Below are 27,576 nucleotides of genomic sequence, written 5' to 3'. Positions count from 1 at the left end.
CGAAAATACATGCAGGCTAAAGTCAGACTTACTTGTAAATTTTCACTCAGGAAACACAAATTCAGAATAACAGTAGCTCCTTAACAGAAAAGTTTCTACATTTGATTTAATTTTAACTAAAGTAACCCAGCAAATTGACATCAAGATAAAGTTTTCTGAAGGTTGAAACTGTCGCGCTATCTTTTATTTATTTTTTTATTTATCTATTTTTTAATACTCAACTTTATTTCAATTCTACGTCATGTTAACATTCCTTTCATTTAAGTATTTTTTTTTTTACATTTGTATTTGATGAGTGATAATACATATGTATATATGCAAAGTAAAACAAACATACAAACAGTATTATATGTACAGCCAAGGAAAGTTAAAAGATTACAATTTACATGCACTGTCAAAACACACTCTCTCTCGCTCTCTCACTCACTCTTCCTCTCTCTCTCTCTCTCTCTCACACACACACCTACGGAAGGCTACTTGGAGGCAAAAAAAAACCTAATAGGTACAATTACGATTGCTTGTACTTCAATTAGAGCATTGATCAACTACCCATAACACTGATTAACTTTTTCCATTTTTTTAAATGATAAGTTAATTTATCTCTTTTCCTGGCAATATGGAGCTCAATAGAATAAACTCTCTTCGTTTTGGCAATGAACCCTTTTAAGGAAGGCTTGGCGTTTTGGCATTTCCGAGAATAAATATAGTATTTACCCAACAAGAGAATGTGATTGATTAAAGTAAAATCGTCCTGAATGTCGAATTTCCCAAAAATTAGATCAACTTCCTTTAATTCGCCAACGTAGATATCCTTATCTCGGAGCCAGGACAAGACATGTTTCCAAAATTCACAGGACTCCTTACAGGAAAAGAGTAGGTGCTCGATGGATTCGTCCTCTTTTTGGCAGAAAGTACATAGCGGTGATTGCGTAATGCCAAACCGAAAGAGCTTTTCATTTGTAAAAACAATTCGATTTAGAACTTTGTACTGAAATTCTCTTAATTTAGAGTCCATGGACGAGCAGAAGGATAAAGAATAGACCTTCTCCCAATCGACAGCAGAGTGTGGGTATTTATCAGACAATTTCTTTTGAGCAGTAGGCACTTCCTGCTTCTTCGCCTGGAACTGGCGGTAAATTTGTTTAGAAGAGACATAAAAAAATTTTAAAGAACTTCCATCAACAGTGATGGTGGGAACATCTGGAACTGGAAAAACTATTGGTAGAAATGAAGCTTCTTTTATTATCGTGCGCCAATGAACTGGGATGGAGTCAATGATACTCATCACAAAAAAACGTTGCTCAGGATTGAGCAGTAGATTCGTAAAGCTAAATGCTGTACTGTTACCCGAGATTAAATCCCCTAATTTCAATAGCCCAATGGTAAAAAGATCCCTTCTAAAAAACGATTTTTTGTCAACACAAAGAAACTTATTGTTCCATACAATTTGATTCGCAACCTCTTGAAACGAAAGTGGTGTATTGTTGTTCATATCAGACCAGGAATCGAAGCACTTTTCATAGAAGGGCGGCAATGTTACTCTTAACTTGGTAGTATCGAAATTGCAATGAAGTACAAATTTACCACCCACAGATAACAGATGTTCATCGAGGAAGAACTTCCAAGGACTAGGATAATCTTCCAAATATTTCTTTAAACAGGAAACATGTTTTGTACGAATCATTGAGTCAATATCGAACATGTTTAAGCCACCACTCTCAATGGTGGAGGTGAGAACATTTCTTTTAACTTTATCTTTGCCATTCCAGATGAAATTGAAGAAAATGGAATTCGCATTCTTTATAAGTTCTTTAGAAATAGGTATGGCTGATGCCCTGAACATAAATTTGGGAATCGCGAAGGTTTTAACAATCTGTATCCTCCCTAAAAGTGTCAAACCTCTCCATTTCCATAGATTTAAAGATTTCTTTATCGACTTTAAAGTTTCCCTAAAATTTAAGTCGTCCCTTTCTTTATCGTTACCACCGAAATAGATTCCAAGAATTTTTATAACATTGCGAAGGTTGTGCATGTTAGATAAATCTTTCCATATAGAACTGTCACCAAAGGCTAAGGCTTCTGTCTTCTCATGATTTACTTTCAACCCCGAGCACTCTCCAAAGTCGTCGAGGAGGCGAAATAGGCTGGTATAAGACCCTTTGTCTTTCAGAAAACATGTCATATCGTCAGCAAATAAGTTGAGCTTTCATTAACTTCACCAATTTTAAAGCCTTGAATAGAATCGTCGTTTCTTATCCTAATCGCCAAGACCTCTAATGCGATTATAAAAAGATAAGGAGAGAGAGGGTCACCTTGTCTTACCCCTCTTCCTAATGAGAAAGGCCCTGTTGGAAAAACCATTGTTCATCACACAACTTGAGGCATTTTTATACAGCACGCGTATCCACTGGATAAAACTAGGTCCGAAATTAAATTCGTGTAATATTCTTATTAAATAATTGAAGTTAAGAGTATCAAAAGCTTTCTCAAAGTCAACGGCTACTAAAATTCCAGACAAGCCTTTCTGTTTAGTATGCTCTATTACATCTTCTATCGTTCTGATTGCATCGAAAATCGTTCTTCCTTAATTCTGATTGTAGTGAATAATTTCAGGAAGAGTCTTTTCCAAACGTTTTGCTAGAGCTTTTGACGCTATTTTCGCATCCACATTTATATAAGAGATATTGGACGCCAGTTCTTTATCAATCTTTTATCCTTCCCTTTCTTTTCAATTAAGGTTATAATAGCCTGTTTCTGTGAATTAGAAAGTTCTCCATACTCAAATGCATAATTTAAACTATCGACTAGCAATGCTCCAATAAGAGGCCAAAAGGCAATATAGAACTCTACAGTTAAACCGTCATTTCCTGGAGATTTATTCTTTTGGAAAGACTTTAACACATTATAGCACTCTCCATATCCTAGTTTTCCTTCACAAATATTTCTCAGATTTTCAGGTAATTTTGGAATTTGATTTGATTTGCTAGTAAATGTAGATATGGTATCCGAGTTTGCACAACTATTTCCATCATAAAGACTCCCGAGTAATAAGACTCTAATTCATTCATAATTTTTTGGGGGTCGTGTGTCAATGATCCCTCACTTGTAAAAACCTTTCTTACGCTGGTTTTCTTTTTGTTAGAATTTTCAAGATTGAGAAAGTATTTATTGTTCCTCTCACCCATTTCGTACCAAGTCGCACGAGAGCGTATGATAGCTCCCTGTGTAATAAAGTCGTACAAGTTCTCATATTCTGCTTCTAGAGATTCCAGTTCCTCCAAATTTTGTGAGGAGGGGTCCTTGTCACATTTATGAGAGCATTCTTTTATACATTCCTCAACCTCTTGCAATTTTGCTTTTCTTTCGCGAGCTTTACTTTTACGATACTCAATAGTACACTGACGTATTCTATATTTAACTAAATCCCACAGAACTCCTTTATCCAAAACCTCCTTAAATTCCTCTAACCAAACATTATAATTTGCGCTAATTAGTTGACAGTAATCTGAATCATTCACTAAATTGGAGTTAAATTTCCAGAAGGAAGGTCCTCGCAGACTTTCATCCAAACTATTCATACGAAGTGTTGTTGCGGAATGATCTGATTTTATTGCCGTTATAATATCGACGGTATCAATGTCCACTTGCAGACAATCGCTGACCAGCCAGTAATCTAGACGTCTTTGGATAATTGGTGTTTTTTGGCGCCATGTAAACCTTGTATCTGTAGGATTGCGAATGCGCCAAATATCTAAGTCATGTTCTACACACATTTCTTCGACAAATTTAGCGGACTCTTTCCTCTTCTTGTTCCCTCCCCGCCCGTCTAAAACCTCGTCAAGAATTACGTTAAAATCGCCTCCAACAATGAGAGATGAATCACACTCTGCTGTCAAAGACTTAATTTCTTCTGAAATATTTTGAAAATATTGAATTTGCTCGCTGCACTTATTTGGAGCGTAAATATTCAGAAGACAATAACGCGAATCCTGTATAATTGCGTCCAACATAATGAAACGGCCTTCAGGGTCTGTCTTAATTGTTTGCAAATTAAAATCGAAATTGTTCTTTACAAGCACCAAAACTCCTTTGCTTTGGCATGTTCCATGAGAAAAAAACAAATCTCCCCTCCACTGTTTCCTCCAAATATTTTCCACGTCACGAGTACTATAAGTTTCCTGCAAGAAACATATCCGCGCCAGATTTACTGAGCCAATTGAATATGGCTTTCCGCTTTTCAAAGGTACGAATCCCTCGAACATTTAAGGACAATAATTTAAAATTAACATTGCTAGGCCCCATGTGACTGAGAGAAGAAGACAATAGTACAATGGAAAAAGCTGAACAAAAAAATACAGTTTTGTTTAAAAAATACTAATGAAGTAACAATGACAACTAAGAATTGAGGATGTAAATCAGATTTTGACGCGTCCAAATAGCCATCAGCGAAAACAAGAGAAAACAAGATGCCCCTCTAATGGCATTACACGGAATGCTTAATGTAGCCCCAATTATTCCCCATTGTATGTTTCGCAGATATTTAAAAAATATCCTCCCTTGGCCATTGAAATAATTGTCTGAATGGTTTTATTCAGATATATTGCGTGATACTTATCGTTGTGTTACTAGAAATCATACCAGAAATAACTATGCAATAACGTCATGACCCCGCTGAACTGGTCTGGCCTCCTCTAGCTCTAATCCTTCGCGTTGATCATTCGATCTGTTTTTTAAAGCGGATTTTCTTTGCTGTGAACTCTCCCAATTTCCGCCGTTTCAACTGTCGAGTACTACCTAGAAGTTATTTTTTCGATTTACTGCTTGAAAAAGGTTGGTTTTCTCTCTGAAAACGGCAGATCCGGAGTCTTAAATTCAGACATGTGGCCGCCATTGAACGAAAACAACTTTTCCAAATGATGATTTGCTTTGACGTCACACAAGTAGAGATGAGTGGGTCCCCTCCCTCGTGATATACGCGCAGATAATGGAGTTTGATTGGGCCGCTTTTGTTCAAGACAATCAAAACAATAGATCCCTTCTGGGAGAGGGAAGAATTTAATCTAGTTTTAATGAATAAATCAAATGATGATTTGACGTCACACAGAAGTGATGAGTGGGTCCCCTCTCTCGTGATATGTGCCTGAAAAATAGATTTTGATTGGACCGCTTCTGTTGAAGACAATCAGAACAATATATCCTTACTAGGGGAGGACAGAGTTTAATGCATAAATTAATGTGCACATTTATGACACCGATGAAGAAAAAGATACCCGACCGAAACCTAGACACGTCATGCCCTGCGGGCATTCCGTGTAAAAAACGCAAACAGAAACAAGTACATACGTAAAGAATTGCACAAGGAAACAAAATTTAAATTTAAATTTAAGAGGGCAACAAGGAAAAATATCCCGAGTGCTGCCCTTGAGAGTGGAACTCGTATCGAATAAGAAAGCCTGACCAGTCTTGGCCGCTTAATCAGCAAGGCCGGCAAAGGCTCCACTGCACCTTATTATAGTATTATAATAGAGTAAACTGAAACGCAGCTTATCTAAAGAATAATTCCAAATGGCATAATATTCAAACAATAAACAGTTCAAAGTTTATGAAACAACCTTTCCGTTAATTATTAGCTTGTCGGGTTCTGATTTACTAAAGGATACCCCTAGCCCTTTCTCCTTGGCCTCTTTGAGCTTTGGCATCTTGTTGCACCTCTTCTTGATTATTTCTTGTGGCAAATCTTGAAGTATCATATATTCAGTGTCTTTTAGTTTGAAGCCTTGGCTGAGAATTCTTTCTCGATCTTGGAACCACAAAAAGCGTGCAAGAATTGGCCTGGGTTTACCATTGATGGACTTACCGACCCGGTGTACGCGCTGGATCTCTATAGTGTTACTTGGGTCATGGAAGCCGAGCGCCATTTCCAAAAAATGGTTTAGGACCGTCCTTGTGTCAAGGGCTTCACCGCCTTCTACAGCGTTGACTTCTTTCTCTGGAATGCCAAAGAACTTCAGGTTTTCACTCCGACTGTACGATTCAAGATAGAGATGCTTCATGTGTAGCTCATTGACCTGCTTTTCCTTTTCCGTGAGTTTACCTCGCAGCGCGGATACTTCGTCATTTAAATTAGTGAGCCCAGCGTCCATTGTGTCAATCTTCGAATCCATCATGCGTGTCTCACTTTCCAATTTCTCCACAGTCGTTTCTGTCCTGGCAAGTCTAGAAGAAATGTCCCTCAAAGATAGCTCAATGGCATCCAGTTTCTCTAGTTTCTTTAGAATCATATCCAGTACTGGTTTAATGTCCTGGTTATCCGGTGTGTTTGTCATATCGCGAACCGTTTCTTCTTCAATCTCAGGGACTTCAATTTCACACCTTCCAAGGTCGCTTTTCTTAGTTTTGGAACGTTTATCTTTCGGTGAACTCGATTCTGTGGAACTTGTACTACTTCTCTCAGATCTAGTGCGCTTTGATGATATATTTGTCTTTTCCATTAAAAGGCTACGCTCAAAAATTAAAAAAGGCCGTGGAGCCTTGCAACACACAAATATTCGGCAGCCATGCTCGTCGCGCTATCTTTTATGGTCCGTGGAAATCTGTCAGCATTTTTTTTTTTGCAACTATTCCCAAAAGTAAAGTGCATGATACATGAGTAAGGCTGAAAAGGTTGACTTAATTTTTAATCATTTTATTTTACCTAGTGAGATTCGTCAGAAGCTCAAAGCAGATGTTGAAGCCATCAGAGCTGAAAATGAAGGGTTTAAACCTGGACTTGCCATTGTTCAGGTACATGTATAAACACCACAGTAGAATGAAGGGTTTTGTACAACGATATCATATGTGCCCTTTCTGACCTACATGTAGAAATCAAAATTCAACCAAAAAAATCTATTTTGGCATAGAGACTGGTTATCAATGTACATGTACATGTAATAAAAGTTTATTCACTACTAATTTACCTGTAGTCAATCCCCTGTTAAGAGTGCCAAGTTTGAGCAGCATCACTCCAATATTTCTTGGATATTCTTTTTATATTAATTAATGTTGTTTGTTTTTTTTGTTGCATATTTTAAAAGGGAACATATTTGCATGGTACATGTATACTTAAATGTATTACATCTATTCATATTAACACTACTGGCAGACATACCTAACAACAATAATTATACTTCCATACATTACTAAACAATATATTAATTATTACTCTTAACCCTTTGACTCCTGTCGTGTTTCCATAGGTTTCGCAGAAATTAACTTTTTCCTACAGCGGTTTAACTCACTAAAATGCGCAGTAGATAAATAAATATTGTTGGCTTCCAAAATAAACTGCATATTAAACTGGAATGATAAACAAATGTTTTCTGACGTAAAATAATATGGTTACCTATTAATCATTTGCCGAAAAACACACTTGAATGCAAAAATTGCTAAAATTCACGGCATGTTGATGAAAACCTTTGGCATATCAAATTTCAACCCGCTTATGCAAATTGTCCTTGATTACGCATCTGTCACTTCTCAAACGCATATACAGTCGAACCTCCCGTAAGCGACCACCCATAATGTCAAGGATATGTGGTCGCTTACCGGAGGTGGTCGCTTACCAGAGGTCAGACCACAGGGGGTCTAAATTTCCGGTAACTTGCAAATGGTAATTGCGGCCGACCAAACCCTTTTGCAAGTGCTTATCGAATCCCAAAGTAATAACTTTTCTCTAGACTGCCTGATCTAGAAGCAAACAGTGAACGGCACTTTTGCAATGTTAAATTTCAAGCTTAAAACATATACAACTTTCGCGTTTGTTTGTTTGTTAGATAATCCAATTGTCGTTCTTTATCGCCAGTTTTTCTGTTGACTTATGCAAGGTTGAGAGAGTCATCACCGGTCATGCATGTATAGCGTGCTATTTACAAGATAAGAAAGTTTCTTTCCTACAAGGGATTCAACCTGATTAAGGTTTATTTCAGTGTACACTACAGTGCATGTGTATGTTATCAATTGTTTCAATGCTAAGCTATTTCGGGAGATACTTCCGGTAGCTCCGGCTGTGAGATTTCAATACGGCGTCTGCTGTAAAGATATGGGCCAATATATTACAGCGACACATTTTGCAATTTCCGCCCGTGAGAGAAACAGCAGATTGTGTGTCAAGTGATCGCCTACGGGAGATTAAAAACAATTGAAAATTTTAGACAATCACCTCTAAAAGTGGTCGCTTACGAGAGGTGGTCGCCTACGAGAGGTTCCATCTATAGTGATTTGACTTGAAAACTGTTGGTATTTTGGAAAAGTAGTCGCTAATGGGAGGTGGTTGCTTACGAGAGGTGGTCGCAAAGGGAGGTTCGACTGTTTGAATTTACAAAGACACAAAAATCAACAAAATATTTTATTGAAATGAACAATACATTTGCTATTAGAGGCAAAAAACTTTCAGTTTTTTTGCGTGCATGCAAACACGCATGTTAAATTTGAAGACACTCCGTGTTTGTTCAAAGCGATCACTCGCAGTAAATTCGGGCACGTTTGCGATGAAAATTACAGAAGTTACAGAGGCAAATCAATTCAACATCGGAAAAAATAATTTACCGTGTTGTTGCCATTGTCCTGGTCTTATAAAGTCCATTTGAAGCCCAAGGTTCGGTTTTAATTTTTGAGCCATGTTTCGGTAGCGGTGTGGAAGTTGAAGAGATCACAACGCGAAACGGCTTTTCACTGTTTTTTAAGGCCTCCAAGTCCTCTTTTTTGGCAGTAGATTATTGTTCACGGTTATTCCTTTCCATTGTGAGCTTAAAAAAAGATGTACTTGCTTTAAAAGATGAAAAAAACATGTCTTGAAACTTCAGGACCGATTCACGCGCTGCACCATTTTGTAATTTTGCTCCGCTCCATGCGGTAGGTTCAGAAGGATCCTTTCCCCTACCCCCTAAAATGCCTAAAAATGTGCACAAAAGACAGATTCTGATTGGTTTATCATTCCTCTAGCTATTGTGACCTTTTCAGGACGAAAAAACCCCAGGAGGGAAGAGAGAAGATATGGAGTTTCACACGCGGGGCATGCGCAAGGCACAGCCAGTTTTGGCCAGTGTAGGAGTCAATGGGTTAAATGTATTACATCTATTCATATTAACACTACTGGCAGACATTCCTAACAACAATAATTATACTTACATACATTATTAAACAATTAATTATTAGTCTATCTTTACATGCATTTTATAATACTGCACTTCAAGACACACAAAAAGTTATATTACATAAATTTCAAGCAGATTTCATGAAGAAGTCTCCCAAAGTTTTGAGAAATGGATTCCACTTTCCATCGTGGGTTTTTAGTCTGTTATTCTTGAAGACTATTGACTGTTCAATGGATTCGATATACTTTAATTTAATTATGACATGAGAATGAAGGTAAATAATTTTTTGCAGTCACTGAGAAAAAAATCAATGTTAATGTGCATGGTCGTAAGCCAAAGAGCAATTTGGACTTACAGAAGGCAGTGCTGAATATATCCATCTTTTTACTGAGATAATTTGTGATGTTATCAGTTTTTGCACAAAAACTTGAATATCTCTGGAACGAGCTCTAGACAATATTCAAAAAAAGAAAACACTGCTCTTGTTCTCTTTAGCAGGCCTTTAAAAGGGAAGTATCATGCAAATTTGCTGTCATTTCAAAACCCAAAAATGTTTGTCTGTCAACAGAAACAACGAAATAATTGTCAAGTTTGTTATAAAATTAATTATCCCCCCAGTGCAATAAAACTGTTGATTAGTGCCTCTGGTCAGAGACAGAGTAGGCCGGTATGGATTGAAACTTGAAAAATGTTAGATCTAATGTTTTTCAAGTTCTCGCATTTTTTGTTTCCAAAATGCGTTAGAACAGATCACGAGTTATTTCTTTCAATAATTGAAATTATTTCTTTCCTCTCGTCATTCTAGAATTATTTGGCAGCTGATTGAAGGTATATTTCATCATTTTAAACAAAAGATATGAAAAACCCCATGATACTTCCCCTTTAAAATAACCATAAATTATATTTCACTTCATATGCACTTTAACGGCCACCCTTATTATTGAGAGGCCAGTTATCAAACTCCAGAAACATTGTTTCTGCAATACTGTTGATAAAACCCCCTGTTAAAATTAGCCACCTTTTGCCAGTCCCAATGAGAGTTCTTCTATTATTTGATATCCCTATTAAGCGACCACTAAGTAACATGGAAAGAGTGTCTAAACTACTGAGGGGAGGGGGAGTACCCTGACCAGGACCCCCTCGGTAGTTTAGGTACTCTCCCCAGGTTGCACTCGCCGTTACAAACAAAGATGGCGGGAGATTGATCGAAGCATAGGAGTCTTGAAAATCCCACGGAAAAATAGGGGACTGTGGACAGTGTATCTAAGAAGTGACACAAAACCCTTGATGCAGTTGAGTCAGTGTGTGAGACAAATTATACGACAAAAAACAAACTAACAAACAAACATGTAGAGCTAACTCCTTCACTTTCTGCCAGCAGTTACTGAATGGTAGAAAGTACAGGGCACATTTAGTGTTGTTCATCAATAGCAGGTTCTTTACAAATTGACTTTGGCATTCCTGTTTGTTGTATAATTGTGTTCAAATGCTTTTCCATCACTGACTCAACAGCATAAAGGGTTTTGTGTCACAATCTTAGATAGACTGTTCACTTTGATCAAACTCCCAACATACAGTCGACTCCCGATAACTCGAACCCTCACCAACTCGAACCTCCCGCTAACTCGAACCAATTTTCCTTTCCTTTCAGGTCATTTAATATATAATTTTACCCTCGATAACTCGAACTCCCGATAACTCGAACCTTTTTCAATAGGAGATTTTTACTATGGCGTCATTTTACTACAGCTACCAGAATCCTGCTGTATTTTGTTTTCTCATGCTAATTAGAGCTATTGTTCTTTGCTGTCCACTGGGATTTCAAAATTTGAATTTGAAAAGGAAAACAAAATGAATTCTGGTAGTTGTAGTAAAATGACGCCATCATGAAAAAGGCCTATTTCCCTTGAAAGTTCGAGTTATCGGGAGTAGACTGTATTCGTTTGTAATGGCGCGCGCAACCTAGAGAGTGCCTAAACTACTGAGGGGGCCCTAGTCAGGGTACTGCCCGTCCCCTCATCAGTTTTTTAACAAAAACTTGAATATCTCTTTGACTTATGACCATGCACATTTATATTCAGATTTTTTTCATTCTCAATATGTCATAATTAAATTAAAGTATATTGAATCCATTGAGCGGTCAATAGCCTTAAAGAACAACAGACTAAAAACCCATGATGTTAACATTGAAGGAAAGGTAAAATTAAATTGCAACCTGTGTTGGCTGCTGATCAGAAGCAATTAATAGTTTTACAAACTGTATGATGTGCATGCATGATGAATGAGAAATAATACCTACAGTGTATATACTGGTCAAGGCTGCGTTGCCTGAGAAAAATTTCAAGGAGCCCACAAGGCCAAAAGCTAAGAAGTTAGGAGCTCAAGATGTGAAGTGTTAGGTGTTGCTGCAAAACATTTAGGCGCCCAGAGCATTTTCTTAGGTGCCCCAGGCTACCGGGCTCCGGTTTGGCAGCAGCCTTGTATACTAATGCGTAAATTTTAATTATTACATTTTATCAGATTGGTGACAGGAGTGATTCAACTGTTTACATCAAGTCTAAAGTCAAGGCTGCAGAAGAGGTTGATATTACAGTGCAACATGCCTTACCGTGGCCACCCAACAAACTTTTGTTTACAAGTTAGCCATAAAATACAAAACGACATGTTTTTGATAATTCGTTGTTGTATCACTTGCCTGTTGGACGTTGTAACGAGGCATGACAGTTAATCAAATTCGCATATCCTGATTGGCTAACTTGTAAAAAAGTTTGTTGTGTGGCCACGGTAAGGTGCGTCACACTGTAAGCTTTTTTGTATTATTGTGTTCTTTACTTCTCTGTAATAACTCTTCCCTCAAATTATCATCTCCTTTTGATCTGAATGGCAGTTAAAGATATAAAATAATGCCCTCAGGAATTAAAAGAAGATGATATTAATTTACACCTGTCAGATATACATGTATGGAACAGTTTTCATGCGAGTGTCATAAAACCAAAACCAAATGTTCATCTTAATAATTCAAGACAAAGGGAAGTAAAAATCGAACTGGTTTGGAAATGTTTGAACCACGACATTCCCTCTGCTGTTTCTCTCTGAACATCTTAAGATTGAACACCTGAACACCTTAAGATTGTAAATTGTACTCGATAATTCAGCTCTTATACTGCAAGAGAGGTTTTAATAAACTATAACTATAAACTATTACTATCTCTGTCATGAGTGTTTCTTTAGTTGGCTTGACTGAAAAACAAATTAAAATGTTTTCTGTTTCCTTTTTTATTAGAAAATTACAGAGGAAAATTTTACTTTACCTCCATAGTGTTATAAAATTGTGGCTTTCAACCAACAAGAGCAGACAGTCATTAAAAAAAAAATTACCTAAAAGTTGTTTCATACATATATTGTAATTTCTGCAGTGACTGTAGAGCTCTCATGTATGGCAGTATGCAGTCCAACAGGCACTTTGTATCCATGACAGTTCAATAGTTTTTACTTTGATTGTTTGTTTTCTTAAACAGATTGGAATGTCTGCAAGGCATGTGAAGTTGTCAAGGACCTCTACACAAGCAGATGTAAGTTAAAGGATGATTTTTTATTTTACCATGGTAACCAATGTTACTGTTAGACAAGAATTGGACCATTTAATAGTAAATTTCTTTGACTTGTAAGTTTCTTTTGTGTACCCATTAAAATATTTTTGAATAATAATTATTTAAATGGGCACAAAAGTAAATTTTACTGTTTTACTATTTACTTAAGACAATCATGTAAAAAAAGCATGATCAGGTTATATTACAAATTGAGAACGGTTTTGAGACTAAAATGTGTATTTACTTTTGTCGTGGTTTCATCTCTTACATGTATCTGTTCGGTATCTACACAATTGACTTGTCAAAAATCAAATCAAAGTGTTCATAGTTTTTACAGCCGCACAGTAATAAACCTCTTTTTATTGTCTCCTTGAATTAGGTTCTGAAAGCGGTGGATGAACTGAACAAGGATTCTACAGTCCATGGCATTATTGTGCAGCTTCCACCTGACTCCACAGAGCCTATTGACCCTGGAATCTGTACAAATGCTGTGGCACCAGAAAAAGATGTGGATGGGTAAGGTTAATGTTTAGTTATAAGTAACATGTGGACTTAGACAAGCTCCTTCAAATGAAACCAGCATCCTTCATGGAATGGGCATAACTGATTTTAAATTAGAAATGGCCTGAGGCATTGGACATTTTTTCTTTCCATTTTCTGTAATTTTCCTTCCAATGAATACGTCCCTTAACAACCACTCACCTTGTATTGAGTGCCATTTTTTCATAAGCTCCTACGCCCCATAACATATCACAAGAATACCCGCTGTCATTTGGTTTCCTTTATCGTAAGTAAATTGAATCTTAAAGGTCTGGATAGTAGCAGATATGTCGATATTCTAAGAAACCACACCACACTTTTTTATCTGTCGAAGCATGTTTTCAAATTTTAAAAGTGTTGTGTGGTTTCTGAGAATATTGAATTGAATCTCTAATGATAAATTATTCTACTGTCTTGTCACTCAGTAAGTAACATGTATCATAAGATTGCTTTATGAATTAGTGTATCGTTTATAAAATCAAATTATTTTAAAGAAGCTCTTGTCCATGAAATACATGTATCTGGTATTTCCAGATAAATCTTGGGGAGAAGGCAGATTCAGAGAGGTTATGTCATCTGTGACGTCTAGACTTTAAATTTGTCATCTAAGTTTGCTCAAGAATTTGCAATTTGACATCTAAATTTCTCACAGTATAAATATGAAGATATTTGGTAATTAAATTAATGTAGTTCCCAAGTTTTCATGGCACCTGCATACATTGTAGCTAATTCAATTAAGCTGCATTGTAAGAACCCTACCCAAATGAGAGTTGTCTATTGTAAATTATTGTACAATGATGTATCTCCTTCTTAGACTACATGATGTAAATGCTGGGAAGCTTTCTCGAGGAGAATTGAATGACTGCATTGTGCCTTGTACTCCAAGAGGATGCCTGGAGTTGATCAAGAAATCAGGTAAACCAATTTTATTAGAACATGGTTGTACTTTTTTTAAGGTTGTAAAGTGTTTTCAGACTAGTTTTGGATATTTTGGGTGAGTACCCAGCCTTTACAAAAGTTTCATGGATGCCCACTCAGGGCTGTCACTAAGATTTCAAGTTTCTGGATAAATACAACAAGTAGGCGGGGAATCAAACAGCTAGGAATTTCTTTTGGTTCTATTTTTCTTCTATTTTCCTATGAAAATAGCCGGGGGCCACGTTCTTAGTAACTGGGGGATATCCCCGGCCCCCGCCTCTTAATGATAGCCCTGCTACTTTTTGAAACAAAAGTTCACTATTCTTTTTAAAAGCCTAAACAAATGCACAATATGCATCTTGGATGCGTAAGGTCTTAAAGGGGAAGTATCACGAAAATTTTATGTCATTTCAAAACCCAAAAATGTTTGTCTGACAACAGAGACAAAAAATAATTGTCTAGTTTTGTTATAAATTATCACCCCAGTGAAATAAAACTGTTGATTAGTGCGCCTGGCCAGAGAAAGAGTAGGTCGAAATGGATTAAAACTTGAAAAATATTATGTTTTTCAAGTTTTCGCACATTCTCGTCCCCAGAGCCTCCTGTCCCTCTTAGCCGGCGGGGCCTTCGCACGAGGGAAAGGAGGCTCTGGGGACACAGGATTTGATTGGCTAGTTCTCAACAATAGAAATCTGAAACGGAAGTGAAAATGTTAGCGGCGGAGAGAGGGATCGGCGACTGGCGGCCTGGCGCGAAAAATAAAAATAGCGTCAAAAAGAAATGCAACACGATGGCGGACGCTAAAAAATCGCTAAAGATTCTCCGAAAAAGCCGTTGGCAAATGTTTTAAACATCTGTAGGTGTTATAATCAAACGGGTTTTAATTAGAAACCACTGATCTGTCAATAGTTTCATGAAGGAAACACGGTGTGGAGTTGGCAAAAGTCTCAGTTAGAGTATCGGGAAGGGAAGTTTCGCTCGATGATAATTTTCCTTAAAAAAACTCCATCAACCTTGCTTTCACAAAAAAAAAAAACAACATTTAAGAATTGCAGTCTTTAATGAAAAAGAGTCTATCTTCGCAAGAGCTTTCGTTGGCTGAGACAAAAGTGAAAGAGCTCGCAGTTCTACGCCATTGAATGGCTAAATTTCCCGAGCCTATCGGTGCAAACTGCTTCTCGCTCAAGCGACGATCACAAATGGCTGGAGCGCCGTTCCCCACAAATTTGTAACTTTGAATAAAGTACAGTAAGGGACATCTCCTTCAGCTCCTTTAGCTTTGCGATGTAAGGCAGCAAGAAGGCCTCTATTTCATGTTTGTGGTAACTAGCAGCAGTGTAAAATATGTTCTTTCTGTTTGAGTTCCCTTCAATGATATGATGACAGGATCCACTATCTCTAAGGAATTTGAAATTATATCTCTTGTTTTCTCTGTTGCTGTCACTGTCAGTGCAACTATAGGTACATTTGGAAACATGGCACTTAGCATACCAGGAACAGGTCTAAAAAATAATTATTTCCCTATGAATATTACTAATTATTAACAATGTTTAATTGTTTTTTTTTCGGGGGAGGGGGGAGGGGGTGGTGGTGGAATTTGGGAAATTACCTACTTGAAAGTGGAAGAGAGCAACACAAATAATTTACATGTGCACTATCATCCCTTAAAATCTAATACCAGCTAGAATTATCTATGAGACACAAAAAGAGTGTCACTGAAAATATGAAAATTCCTTGAAATTGTATAATAGAAAAATTGTCAGAATAGAAATTGCATTCAACATTTGGTCTTTTTTAGAACAACTTTTTAATTTACGTAATATTTGGAACACTCATTGAACTCAATGAACTCAAAATAAGTCTCTTGAAGGCTACATAACATGATTAAACACACAAACGTCAATGTGTAATATAATAAGTGAATGAGTTAAATAATGTGTGCTGAAGTCAAAAATTATGGGTGAATTTATAGCAGAGATGGATAATCCAATCCCATGAATCTGTATGGTAGTTAATTTGCAGGCATAAATAATTGAGATGGAGTGCTAGTGTTACTAGTTTGTCTGATAATAATGAGTCATCTGTATAACAGTATGGGCACAGATTATTCTTCTTATGGCATTCATGTATAAAAATTATTAAAAGCATAATTGTTAATAGAACTGAGTGGAGTGCAAAGTTCAATATTTAGTAATTTATTACACCCATTTTGAAATCACATTTCTTTTTGTCCATGTTATAATAGGCTGCTTCAAGAAACACGTTTTTAAGTGGTTATTATTATTTTATTTTATTTTCATGGGGTAAAGGGAGCGATTTGGAGACAAAAAAATAGTGTGATTCGTGAATAAATCGCACTGTTGAGAGCCAATCGGATTGCAAGGATCACCAGTGATTTTAAAATAGGTGTAATAAACATAGAAACACCAGTTCCATCCTAAAAATGCGAACGTACTGTAGTCATTTTTCCATTAACGATTTGCATAACATTGTACAACTTTAATATAATGACAGATTAACCCTCACAGGTTTGTATAGTGTGATTTAGGCTGATCACAAAGTATATAGTTCTAGAGTATCTATATGTTTATTGTGAAAAGAAGTAGAATAAAACTTGTTACCATTCTGCAATGAGATGTGCCTCATCAACTACAGCTGCTTTGATCTTTTCCCTAATCTCTATACTGTCCAAAACCTTCCAATTCTTTTTCCCCCCAATAAACTTAAATACACTTTTAATATTCCTTCCATTTGAGATACAGAGAAGTCTAACGATTCACTTCAAAGAATCATTGAAGATGTGACAGATGGTAGTTTCATGCTGTCAAGTTTGATATCTGATCTCGCATCAGCGCATTCAACGGCGATGCGACAAAAATGATGGAGTCACTGACCTCCAGCCATGAGTCAAAACAAAGGGCAAAGCTGGAATATCAAGGATTTGTCGAAGGTAGAGACATCTGACACATCCGTCCTTTTTTCGACAATAATTCTAATTGCTTTCCCAAGCTTCTCACGAAGAGAAATCGATTCCAAAATAAGAAGACGCAGAACATTCGCCAGTATCTCAATAACCTTTTTTCGCCTCTAGCAGCCGCCATGTTATTCTCTCCAAATTTGATGACATTTCAAGACTTCATACATGAATACCGGAAGTCCTAGAATCTAGGACTTCCGTAATCCTGTGTCCCCAGAGCCACTTGGTCCTCGTGCCCAGCCTCCAGCGGCTAAGAGGACCAGGCGGCTCTGGGGACGAGAATGGTTTTCGCATTTTTGTTTCAAAAATGGGCTAAAAGAGAGTACGAGTTGTTCTTGTCAAGAATATTGATTTGGGTTGATTTCTGTACTCTCATTGTTCTAGAATTATTTTGTAGCAAAGTGAAGGTCTTATTTCACCATTTTTTAACAAAAGAGGTCAAAAACCTCATGATACTTCTGTCTCATTAGAGGCCTGCCAGAATGTACACCGGAGCAAAATTCTGATTGTGTGGGCTGTTAAGAAATCAGTGGATTGTGAGCATGTACATGTACTGTTTGTTGAGTAGCTGATTGCCTCATTAATAATGTTGAGAGAGCTGACAACCTCCAATTTGATGTTAACAGGGACAGAGATTGTAGGTAAAGAAGCTGTTGTCCTTGGACGCAGCAAGATAGTGGTAAGCAGCCTTGCTTTTTTTTACCACACATTCATTAACATTTTGCTCTTTCAAAACTGGCAGGTTAATTAAATTAACTTACATTGTGTGGTCATGAACATAATGCTTTATCATCTTACTTTGCAGGGTTCACCCATGGCAGATCTTCTCAAATGGCATCATGCCACAGTGACAACTTGCCATTCCAAGACCAAAGACTTGGCTGGTGTGGTAAGTCTGATCCCTATTAAGTACAGTGTAAGCTGGAGGGCTTGCCATTTGTGTAGAAAAACTATTTTGTTACAATGGCAACATCAAATGGGTCAGCTCTTTCCATTGGAAATTGTGTGGGGAAAAAAGGAATGCCCTAAGATTTAAAACTCTTTTCTGTTTTTCCTGGAATAGCCCTTTTCACGGTTGATTTTTCTCATTTACATTACAATGTTATCTAACGTGGATGCGAGGCAATTTCGGGCTAAAACCACAAAATAGCCCGAAATTGCCTCACATACATATTAGATTTCATTGTAATTCAAATGAGCAGAGTTAATCGTGAAAAGGGCTATTGGTAGCCAAGAATAATTAATATTGTATTTTTCATTTCCTTATGGAACAACTGGTTGCTCTTTATAATGAACACCATTCTCCAATCGTTTTGGTCCACTTGGCAGAAAATTCTCACTGGTTTTACCATACAAATGCAAAACACTCTTTATTTATTTATTTATTTATTTATTTTTATTTATTTTATAAACTTCGCAAAAGGAGAAAAAAAACATCAGGAAGAAACCTCTGACAGGAGAGAACTCACAGAACAATAAGTTCCAATAACGAGACTCCTTGCATAAATGAAATTACAGCATAATAATCCTATCGGAATCCTATCCGAATGCTGTGCACAGCTTTAACAACACTTGCACTGTTCCAGTTCATCTCACCACCCCTCCCCTGTCTGTCCACTTTCCAAACTTTCTTTTGACACACATGACCTACATGTACAGGTGTATATAATAATGAATTAGGTTTTGTTGTATCCCCTCAGATTGAGCTGCCTGCAAGTTAATGAATGATTGATCAATTGATTGATTGTTTGAAGGAATACCGGTCAACTCGCCTACGTGCAAACTCGCCTATGCCAACTCGCCTACGCCTACTGGTTAACTCGCCTATGTAGGCGAATTTACAACATAGCGCGCTTGTTTAGGTTAATGGATTAAAGAACGAGTTAGATAGAACATAAAGTTATTTAAAAGGCATACATTACTTGAGTGAACTCGCCTACGTAGGCGAGCTGACAAGTTGTAGGCGAGTTTGTTCGTAGGCGAGTTTGCACGTAGGCGAGTTGACCGGATACAGTTTGAAGATACATGTATGAATGAGTGAATGAATATATCATGAAATTGTTTAATGGTTGACAGGTGAAGAGAGGTGACATTGTTGTTGTTGGCATTGGCAGAGCTGACTTTGTAAAGGTGAGCTTTTTTCTTCTGTCTAAAATTGGTAATTTGTTATTAATATTGATTCGTGGACGTAACCATTTTGCATTCAGAATTGGTGAAACTTTGTTTTAAAGGCCCACATTCACCCAAGATGTATTGCGCGCCTAGGGACAGTTTTCAACTGTCATATATGAAAACCCTCCCATTTTATTTGAGCGCAAGTCGAGTGAGAAAGCAATAAGCGATCACGAATATTCTTTCCCTCCAGCACGAGTCGTAGAGGAAACCCGCATGAACCGCTTGAGTTCGGAGAGCCAATAAGATCACGCGTTTAGACAATACAGCATTTCAAAACAAAAACAATCGACCGCAATGACTCCTGGGTGAAGGTGGGCCTTTAACATACAAAATGTTATTCTGTCACAAAGAATACATTGTTCTTTAATTTGCTTCAAAGGTTTCATATCATGTTCATGTATAGCCTGGTGTCTGTGTGATCACTATCATTCCTTGATTGCTCATACACTGTAAAAGCCCTCAGTGGTTGTACTAGTGATATAGTGTATACACTGTATACAATCATGTAATCATAGAAAAACAGTATCAACAGCAAATACATACATGTACAACTATACAGCAGTACATGTCCAGAATTTATATTAGAATTTGGCACCTCCAAGGCGCCCGTTGGAGATTTGAGAGGGTCTCAATCTTTTCATGAAAAGGTGCCCAAGACATTTCAGCATCTTATACAGTGCAAAATGATAAAATTAATGATAAATTAATATTGAAATATTGTAAGGAAAACTTTATACAGTCGAACCTGTATATAACGGCCACCCTCGGGACTTGAGTAACTGGCCGCTTAATACAGGTGGCCGCTTAATGCAGGATCACTAAAAATACTCACTGGGGGTGGTCTAATGTCAATTTTAATAGTGTATCATACAAAAACAGTTCATCCAAGGAAACAATAGGACAATCAACACTCTTTCAAGTGATCAACACTTTAAACAAAGTTCAGTGCCAAGTTGTAACCTAACGGTATAATATACGTATAACATTGTGTAAAAGTACTATACAATAAATTGTCCTCTACTCTCCTGCGGTATACAGTGCTCGATTTCTATGACTAACAGTTCACAACAAAATATCTCATTCCGTCATTTCATAGTTGTTACGCTCAATGTTCAATGTCACATGGCTGAAGAACAAATTAATTAAAAAGGAATTTCTTGCTAAAGAGGGAAGCATATTCAAAACAAACTTTTTTTCAGCATTCGTGATATGGTACTGTACTTCAGCACATTGCGGACATCTGAAAAGCGTTTAACTATATTAAACGGCTGAGTATCGGCTTACAGTAGCTTTGTACATGTTATTTCTTTATAGTGATGCTGGATCGCATTTTAAACCATAAAACACCGCATAAAATAACATATGGCTTAGTTTCCATTCAAGGGTGGCCGCTTAATACAGGTAAAAATAACAAAGAAAGACAAACATATGACTGCTACAGGGTGGCCGCGGCCCCTTAATAGAGGTGGCCGTCTAATACAGGTAACAAATACATGAGCGTTCCTATGAGCAAACAATCGGGACTTTAAAAACTGGCCGATTAATAGAGGGTGGCCGCTTAATACAGGGCCGTTATATACAGGTTCGACTGTATTATGTTGGTTTGATAGCAAATTAAATTTGCAGCGTTGCATTTTGAGAAACCGTAGAATAATTTCAAAACCTGAATATGTACTTTGATTAACTATTTCCACAAAAGGCAAGCAAGCAGTCTTTGAAACAGGAGCATAGCCTTCCTCCAGTTGGTAAAATTTATCTGTGGCATGCATTTGTACTTTTGCAATTTCTATGCACAATTATTTGCATTTGTGGAAAATCCCACAATGCATCACTCTAGAATAAACTCTGTACTGATTTACATGTACATCATCTAAGAATCTGTAACATATTGGTCGTCATTAGTTTGTTATTGTTTGATCACTGTGCCACTATTCAATAACCACAATTGTCCAATTTCAGGGAGACTGGATAAAGGAAGGCGCTGTGGTTGTTGATTGTGGGATTAATGTGATTCCAGGTATGGAATTTCAATCAGACATCAGAGTGTTTGTTGGTTCAAGGCTAGGTTGTTCTGTGTGTTATGATATTGTTTCCTTTCCTCGAAAAGAAACTCTACATCACATTGTCTGTCATCAGCCAAGTGTGCAAATGTGTACCAGCGGCATACATGCACACCTGGGGTAATCCTGTGATTCATAAGGGGGTTGGTTTCTAAAGAAACTGCGGTGCTGTGTTATGGTGACCACTTGAGTTGATAACTAAAGGTAAATTGGCCGATGTAAAGAGATTTGAGTGCTGACATTTCGAGCGTTCTCCCTTCGTTTAAGTCTTAGCCCTTCGAATCGCTGTGCTGACATTTGAGGTGTTTCGCCCTTTGTCACTTGAATCTGAATCTCTTTCAGCAGCCAATTTACATTTAGTTATCAACTCTGTTGATAAAGCAAATATCCATAACCCTGTGATGGACTCTGTGATGCCTTCTTTTGTAACTGCGCATACATTCTGCACATCTTTGGATGATCCGAGAAACTCAGGTTTCTTAACAGCAATTTGCCTACAAAAACAGTGACCACTCATTCTTCAAAGATAATTAAGCTTTAATTTGGGAATAATGCCATACCGTGTTTTGCATTTTAATGCTTTTTTTGAATCACTGTTGCTTAATATTTATTATCTCTAAAAATGCATAGTCACCCCCAATTTTATTTTTGGATTCCTATTTCCCTTGTTAAGATCTAGTTTTCCAGCAGTCAAAAACTATGTTAAAATACCTAGTATGTATTGGAAGGTCCATCCCAAAAACATTTATCGGAATTTAAGATTATTTATGTTTAATTTTCTCAGATGAGACAAAGAAGAGTGGGCGTCGCCTCATTGGTGACGTGCATTTTGAAGAGGCAAAGAAAAGGGCAAGCTGGATTACGCCTGTGCCAGGGGGTATGTACTACTGACAATGTAAAACTCCCTCACTGTCAGAAAACTTGACAAGAACAAAACGCAGTTTGGCAATATCTGAAGTCCTGTCAGTGTACAGTGTAAATGTACTGTACAGCAGAATCCAAAAAAAGTCAAAAATCTAAAGACAAGTTGCCCAATGTTGAGACAAGTTGATAATGTAGGTAGTTAAATGTAAATATATGAAACATATATTTTGAACTGCGGATGAAAGATCAAATAGAAGAAAGATCCCCACAGTTACTACACAACTTAAGCGGTTGTGAAAAGAAAGCCTGAAAAACATTCGGCTTGAATGAGATTCGAACCCATGACCTCTGCGATGCCTGTGCAGTGCTCTACCAACTGGGCTATCAAGCCAACTGGGAGCTGGTCATATTGTGAGTTCGTAATATACCCGTGAAGGATGAATGAATAAAATTAATGTAAATATATGAAACATATATTTTGAACCGCGGATGAAAGATCAAATAGAAGAAATATCCTTGCAGTTACTACGCAACTTAAGCAGTTTCGAAAAGAAGGCCCGAAAAACTTTCAGGCTTGAACGGGATTTGAACCAACGACCTCTGCGATGCCGGTTCGAATCTGGTTTAAGCCTGAATTTTTTTCAGGCTTTCTTTTCGCAGCTGCTTAAGTTGCGTAGTAACTGCGAGGATCTTTCTTCTATTAATGTCGGTGGTAATGGGAGAAAACTAACAAATCTTCCACACTGAATCCACATTTAGTTATCCTATCAATGAAAAGAATTTTGCAATCTGTATAGTTGATGGTGCAATATATATTAGTGAATTGCTATAATTAATTTTGTTAACGCATGATCACAAGCCTTTATATGATTTATGTAAAGTTAATTTCAAGACAGGACAGTTACTGAATTTCACTGTTTTAAAGTTTGTAATCAAACTTTCTTTACACCTTTGTTTCACAAAAGATCTTTAAATCTTGCCATGCTGCTCATGTAGGTATTAATGTTATTTTAGTGGGATGGGTGGTTAACCCCATAAATATGTAACCACAGTCAAGCATAAGAAATAAGAAAAGTCAGGTAAAGATGGGGTTTCTACCTTGATGCAGCTCAAAGCTGATAAATTTTTTGTGCATCTGTACGTTGACTCAGTTATTTTTCGATAAACTAAAAAAGTTTTAAAATAGGAAGTATTTAATAGATAAATTGGTTAAATTCTGTATGTCACATTCAGACAGAAAACAGAGACACACAGTGCTGTCCAGTCTACATACATGTACCTCACTCAAAAAAAATGTAAATTGTTAAAAAAATTAATGATTAAGTAAACTCACTCATTCACAAAAAGCTTATCCTCTTTGAACTCTTAAAGTGAAAGTGTTATCTTGCAGACTTTTCATATATATCTTACGTTTGACCATGATGAAATCACATACCCAATCGCCAAACCTAAAAGACCACTGTGGTGAAGTGATTGAGAAGGTGACTCAGCACATGTACTTACGACTCATTCACACTCAAAAAACCGATTTTTAAAAGTCATTATTCGTGATGACAAAGTGTTTCTGTTACGATACATCGTAGTCAAGACAAATAACAATTGCGAGAAGCCTGGAGAAGCACACGTTTCTTTTTTGTCCCCTCAGTTTAGTATGCAATATTTGTGCCCTGGGTAATTAGTTAATTCACTTATTTTCCACCGACCATCGTATGAATTCAAAAGTAATTTAGAAGCTTATTACAAAGTGTGACAGCTATCTTATAACAAAGTGCAACAAGTGTTATTACAAAGTGTGACCGGTGTTACAAAGTGCGACAATTTTATTACATAGTGCGATAGGTATTACAAAATTCGACGATTATTACAAATTACGACAGAACAATGGTCTTGTTTGAAACACTTCTATGTGTTTATTTTTGACAGGTGTTGGCCCAATGACAGTAGCAATGTTAATGATGAACACAGTGGATAGTGCAAAGAGGGCTCTTCACATGCAAAAGGTCTCTCCTACCCTGAGAATGGGCTTGTCTTTGGCCCCACTGTTTCCATATTTTAGGCGTTTGATACGTAAATGAATTGGCTTCAAAGCGCATTTGATTTATGATGTATTCTGTTTGGAAAGGTTGGAAAGCTTACACTCTTTCCCTCTCAGATACATAAATGTAATTACGAGCATCATGTAATGTGTTTCTAATTTTTGAGTCTGTGAGGGAAATCCTAAAGTGTGACCATTCAAATGAAAGCTTACTGAGCAGTACTTTCCTTTGGTGTGGTTTACTGTGCTGTGCAAGGTGGTTCCTGTAGATGAAATGCTAAAGTGTGACTATTGAGATAAAAGCTACTGCCAGTACTTTCTGTTGGTGTGTTTTACTAAGCTGTACAAGGCAGTTCTAATTTTTTAGTCTGTGGATGAAATCCTAAATAATGATAATAATAATAATAATAATAATAATAATAATAATAATAATAATTTATTATTATTATTATTATTATTTTTTTTTTTTATATATATATATAAAAATAATAATTCTTTATTAAAATATTCCACACAAATTGCTATTTACAAGTTAAAAGTATATAAAAAAGCTATTAAAAAACCTATTCACAATTCATTTATTATTATTATTATTATTTTTATTATTATTATTATATAGCAATTAAAACGTCTGTATGCTAATGATATACAGTTAAGAAGCAACACAAGGCACTAACGCAGCGTAACCGTAATTATTATTATCATCATCATCATTATTATTATTATTATTATTATTATTATTATTATTATTATTATGCTGTACAAAGGGGTTCTAGCTCTTAAGTATGGAAATCCCAAAGCGGTATGACCATTCAAGTGAAAGCTACTGAGCATACATGACATTCATGTCCATTATTCTAAATTTTGAGGTTATACTTAAATTGACTCCCAACTCAAAAGTGAGAAACATATTACATGATTAACAGGCTTACTCAACAGAAAGGGTTCAATGTATTTTTGTGTCAGTGTCATTTATGAATTTTAGCATCCATATTCAGCTTTAGAAGTGTTCACCATTGAAGGTCGCCTTGCCCGCGAAAACCAAAGTTCTTACCCACACACAAAGTGTGCAATATTAAACATCCCCAAAACTCTATGTTAAATATCGCTTCATTTGTATCAAAAATAATAAACATCTATTTATGTCCATGTGAAATGCCAATTCCATCCAATTGTCATCACCTTCAAAACTTTGTTTATCAATACCACTTACAAATTGGGAACTTCCCTCAGTTTGTTATATCTGACATGGCCAAATTGTCTCTCATAAGTACTGTAACGCTAATGACTGCATGTAATTCTTGTTCTTTGCTAACGAAATCTATAATTTTAGTATTATAATTATTGTGATGTAACTGCAGTTACATGTACATGTAATAGAAAGGGTAGTCATACTTGTAACTCAATTATCGGGAGTGAAACACCACTGAAATGAAGTTGAATTTATAATGTATTTTCGCATGACTACTCAGTGTTTATATCTTGTAGCATTAATTGCATTAATTGGGTCATGCCATTTTCTGGTCTAACTGTTAATACGTACAATGTCATGTTTAATGAATACATTACAATGTCTAAAATATTTTGTTAAGAAGTAGTATGATTTGACATGACTTTTTAAAGAGCATTTTTATTGCTTTTATTTTCCTTCCACTGTTCACATTAACTCTTTTTTGTTAATTTTATTTTCTTTGAGTCAGGGAAGGATCTGTGACCAGGTGAGATACAAGACAATGTTCCACAGAATTAAATCAAAGATCTTGTGCCTTTTGACCAGATGGTTAGTCATCTTTCTTGACCAAAGTCACATGCAGCTGTACGTTCTTTACCTTTCAGTTGTTACCAGTCGTTACTGCATCTGCTGTAAGATTTGCTAGGATTTCTATTGTTTGCCTCTGCAGGTTCCAGCTTGATAGTCGTTCACTGCCACTCTATTTCAACAGCAACTCAAAAGTTTTAACTTTAATCAACCCTTACTGATGAGCGTCACTGACACGCAAAGTTTTGGAAAGACATTGGTTAATGAGAATCTGAGTTTATACTGTTTTATACGATATCTTTTTTGGTCGATTCTATCTTTATATCATGCCATTTCTTGCCTGCATACCAAGTGCCAAAGCATGATTTTCGTGTGGCTTAAAATTACGAAAAGGAAATGTCAAGATGATACAGTCACCATTACCTGTGGGACAGCTTACAGTCTTGAGATTCTTTGAACTGATTAGTTATTATCTAGCTTGGCACATAAAAATTAATGGCTGTGGAATGCAATCTCTGTCATTTTATTGCATCTTGAAGTCCTCATCCTTCCTCTTGACATCATGTTGGTTGTCTTCTGGCTAAAAAACTTTGGTGGGGTCTGTGATGTGTCATTGGCTGATGTTATGGCATTTCACATCAAACTATTTTTTAGACATTATTTTGTAGCATTATTGTGAAAGTTTGTACACATTTTAACATCATTTGCACAAGGACAAGAAGCTCCGTTGTTAAAAGCTAATTCTGGATCATTGCTGTTATCCCGGGTTGCTTTGTTTTCTGGTCTTCATTGAAGTAAATTCTCCTTGCATCTATCTTGGCTCATTTAAAACCAATTTTGCTGGCTCCATTAGATGCTATTAAGTGTAAAACATTTAAACATCTTTCAGCTTTGCAAAGATGAAGGTGCCATTGCTTTTGAGTTGCAATAGACTTCTGTGCCATTTCTGTTGAAGGAGAATCGTGGAGTCAACAAAGTACTGTAGTTCAAACATCTTCATTTTGGAATTCACCAACAAGAAAAATATGACTTGTGTACTTGTAGCAGACCAGTTAAAAACTGTCTGTGAAAGGATTAGATAAGGATTAATCATGGATGTGTATAGCAAATACACTGTAGCTTTGTTTTCAGTTATTTATTTGGATCAGTTATTTGTCAGTTTTGGACATCATTGTTCAGGGAAGAATGATAGTTGTGACATTGTTTTCCACTGATCTGTAAATAGTTAAAATATATTTCATTGTTGACCATCCACTATCAATTGTAAGATCTCCTGGAGTTTTAACCAACAAACGCTGTAACTATCGGTTACCCAGTTCTTGCTTTAGGCAGTATGTATTGTATTAGATTTCCAAGATGGAGAACTGTCTTGCTGCTTTCACAGGTCCTTCCCTTACTTAGAGATGAGTGCTTGTTTTAGGAAAACATAATATTTCTGTTTGAAAAGTGTAATGTAATGTTACATAATGTACATATTAGATATTAACGTTATTGCAATGCTTGTACAATGTTCGGTTGTAACATTTT

General features: G+C 36.6%; 1 protein-coding gene across 1 annotated transcript in view; it reads left to right on the top strand.

Annotated features, from left to right (window-relative positions):
* Positions 1 to 27,576, top strand: part of LOC146472218 (C-1-tetrahydrofolate synthase, cytoplasmic-like) — a 54,661-nt gene that overhangs the window by 664 nt on the left and 26,421 nt on the right. The window contains exons 2-12 of the mRNA XM_085119606.1: positions 6,699 to 6,783; positions 11,652 to 11,711; positions 12,650 to 12,703; positions 13,101 to 13,237; positions 14,076 to 14,176; positions 17,783 to 17,835; positions 17,962 to 18,045; positions 19,233 to 19,286; positions 21,291 to 21,348; positions 22,176 to 22,268; positions 24,179 to 24,255. Coding sequence (XP_084975732.1) covers positions 6,699 to 6,783; positions 11,652 to 11,711; positions 12,650 to 12,703; positions 13,101 to 13,237; positions 14,076 to 14,176; positions 17,783 to 17,835; positions 17,962 to 18,045; positions 19,233 to 19,286; positions 21,291 to 21,348; positions 22,176 to 22,268; positions 24,179 to 24,255 — 856 coding nt within the window. The remainder of the gene's footprint in view (positions 1 to 6,698; positions 6,784 to 11,651; positions 11,712 to 12,649; positions 12,704 to 13,100; positions 13,238 to 14,075; positions 14,177 to 17,782; positions 17,836 to 17,961; positions 18,046 to 19,232; positions 19,287 to 21,290; positions 21,349 to 22,175; positions 22,269 to 24,178; positions 24,256 to 27,576) is intronic.

The sequence above is a fragment of the Pavona decussata genome, unplaced genomic scaffold (genome assembly GCF_977016875.1).
Source record: "Pavona decussata unplaced genomic scaffold, jaPavDecu1.1 SCAFFOLD_100, whole genome shotgun sequence".
Lineage (NCBI taxonomy): Eukaryota > Metazoa > Cnidaria > Anthozoa > Scleractinia > Agariciidae > Pavona > Pavona decussata.
This window is presented reverse-complemented; position numbering and strand designations above follow the sequence as displayed.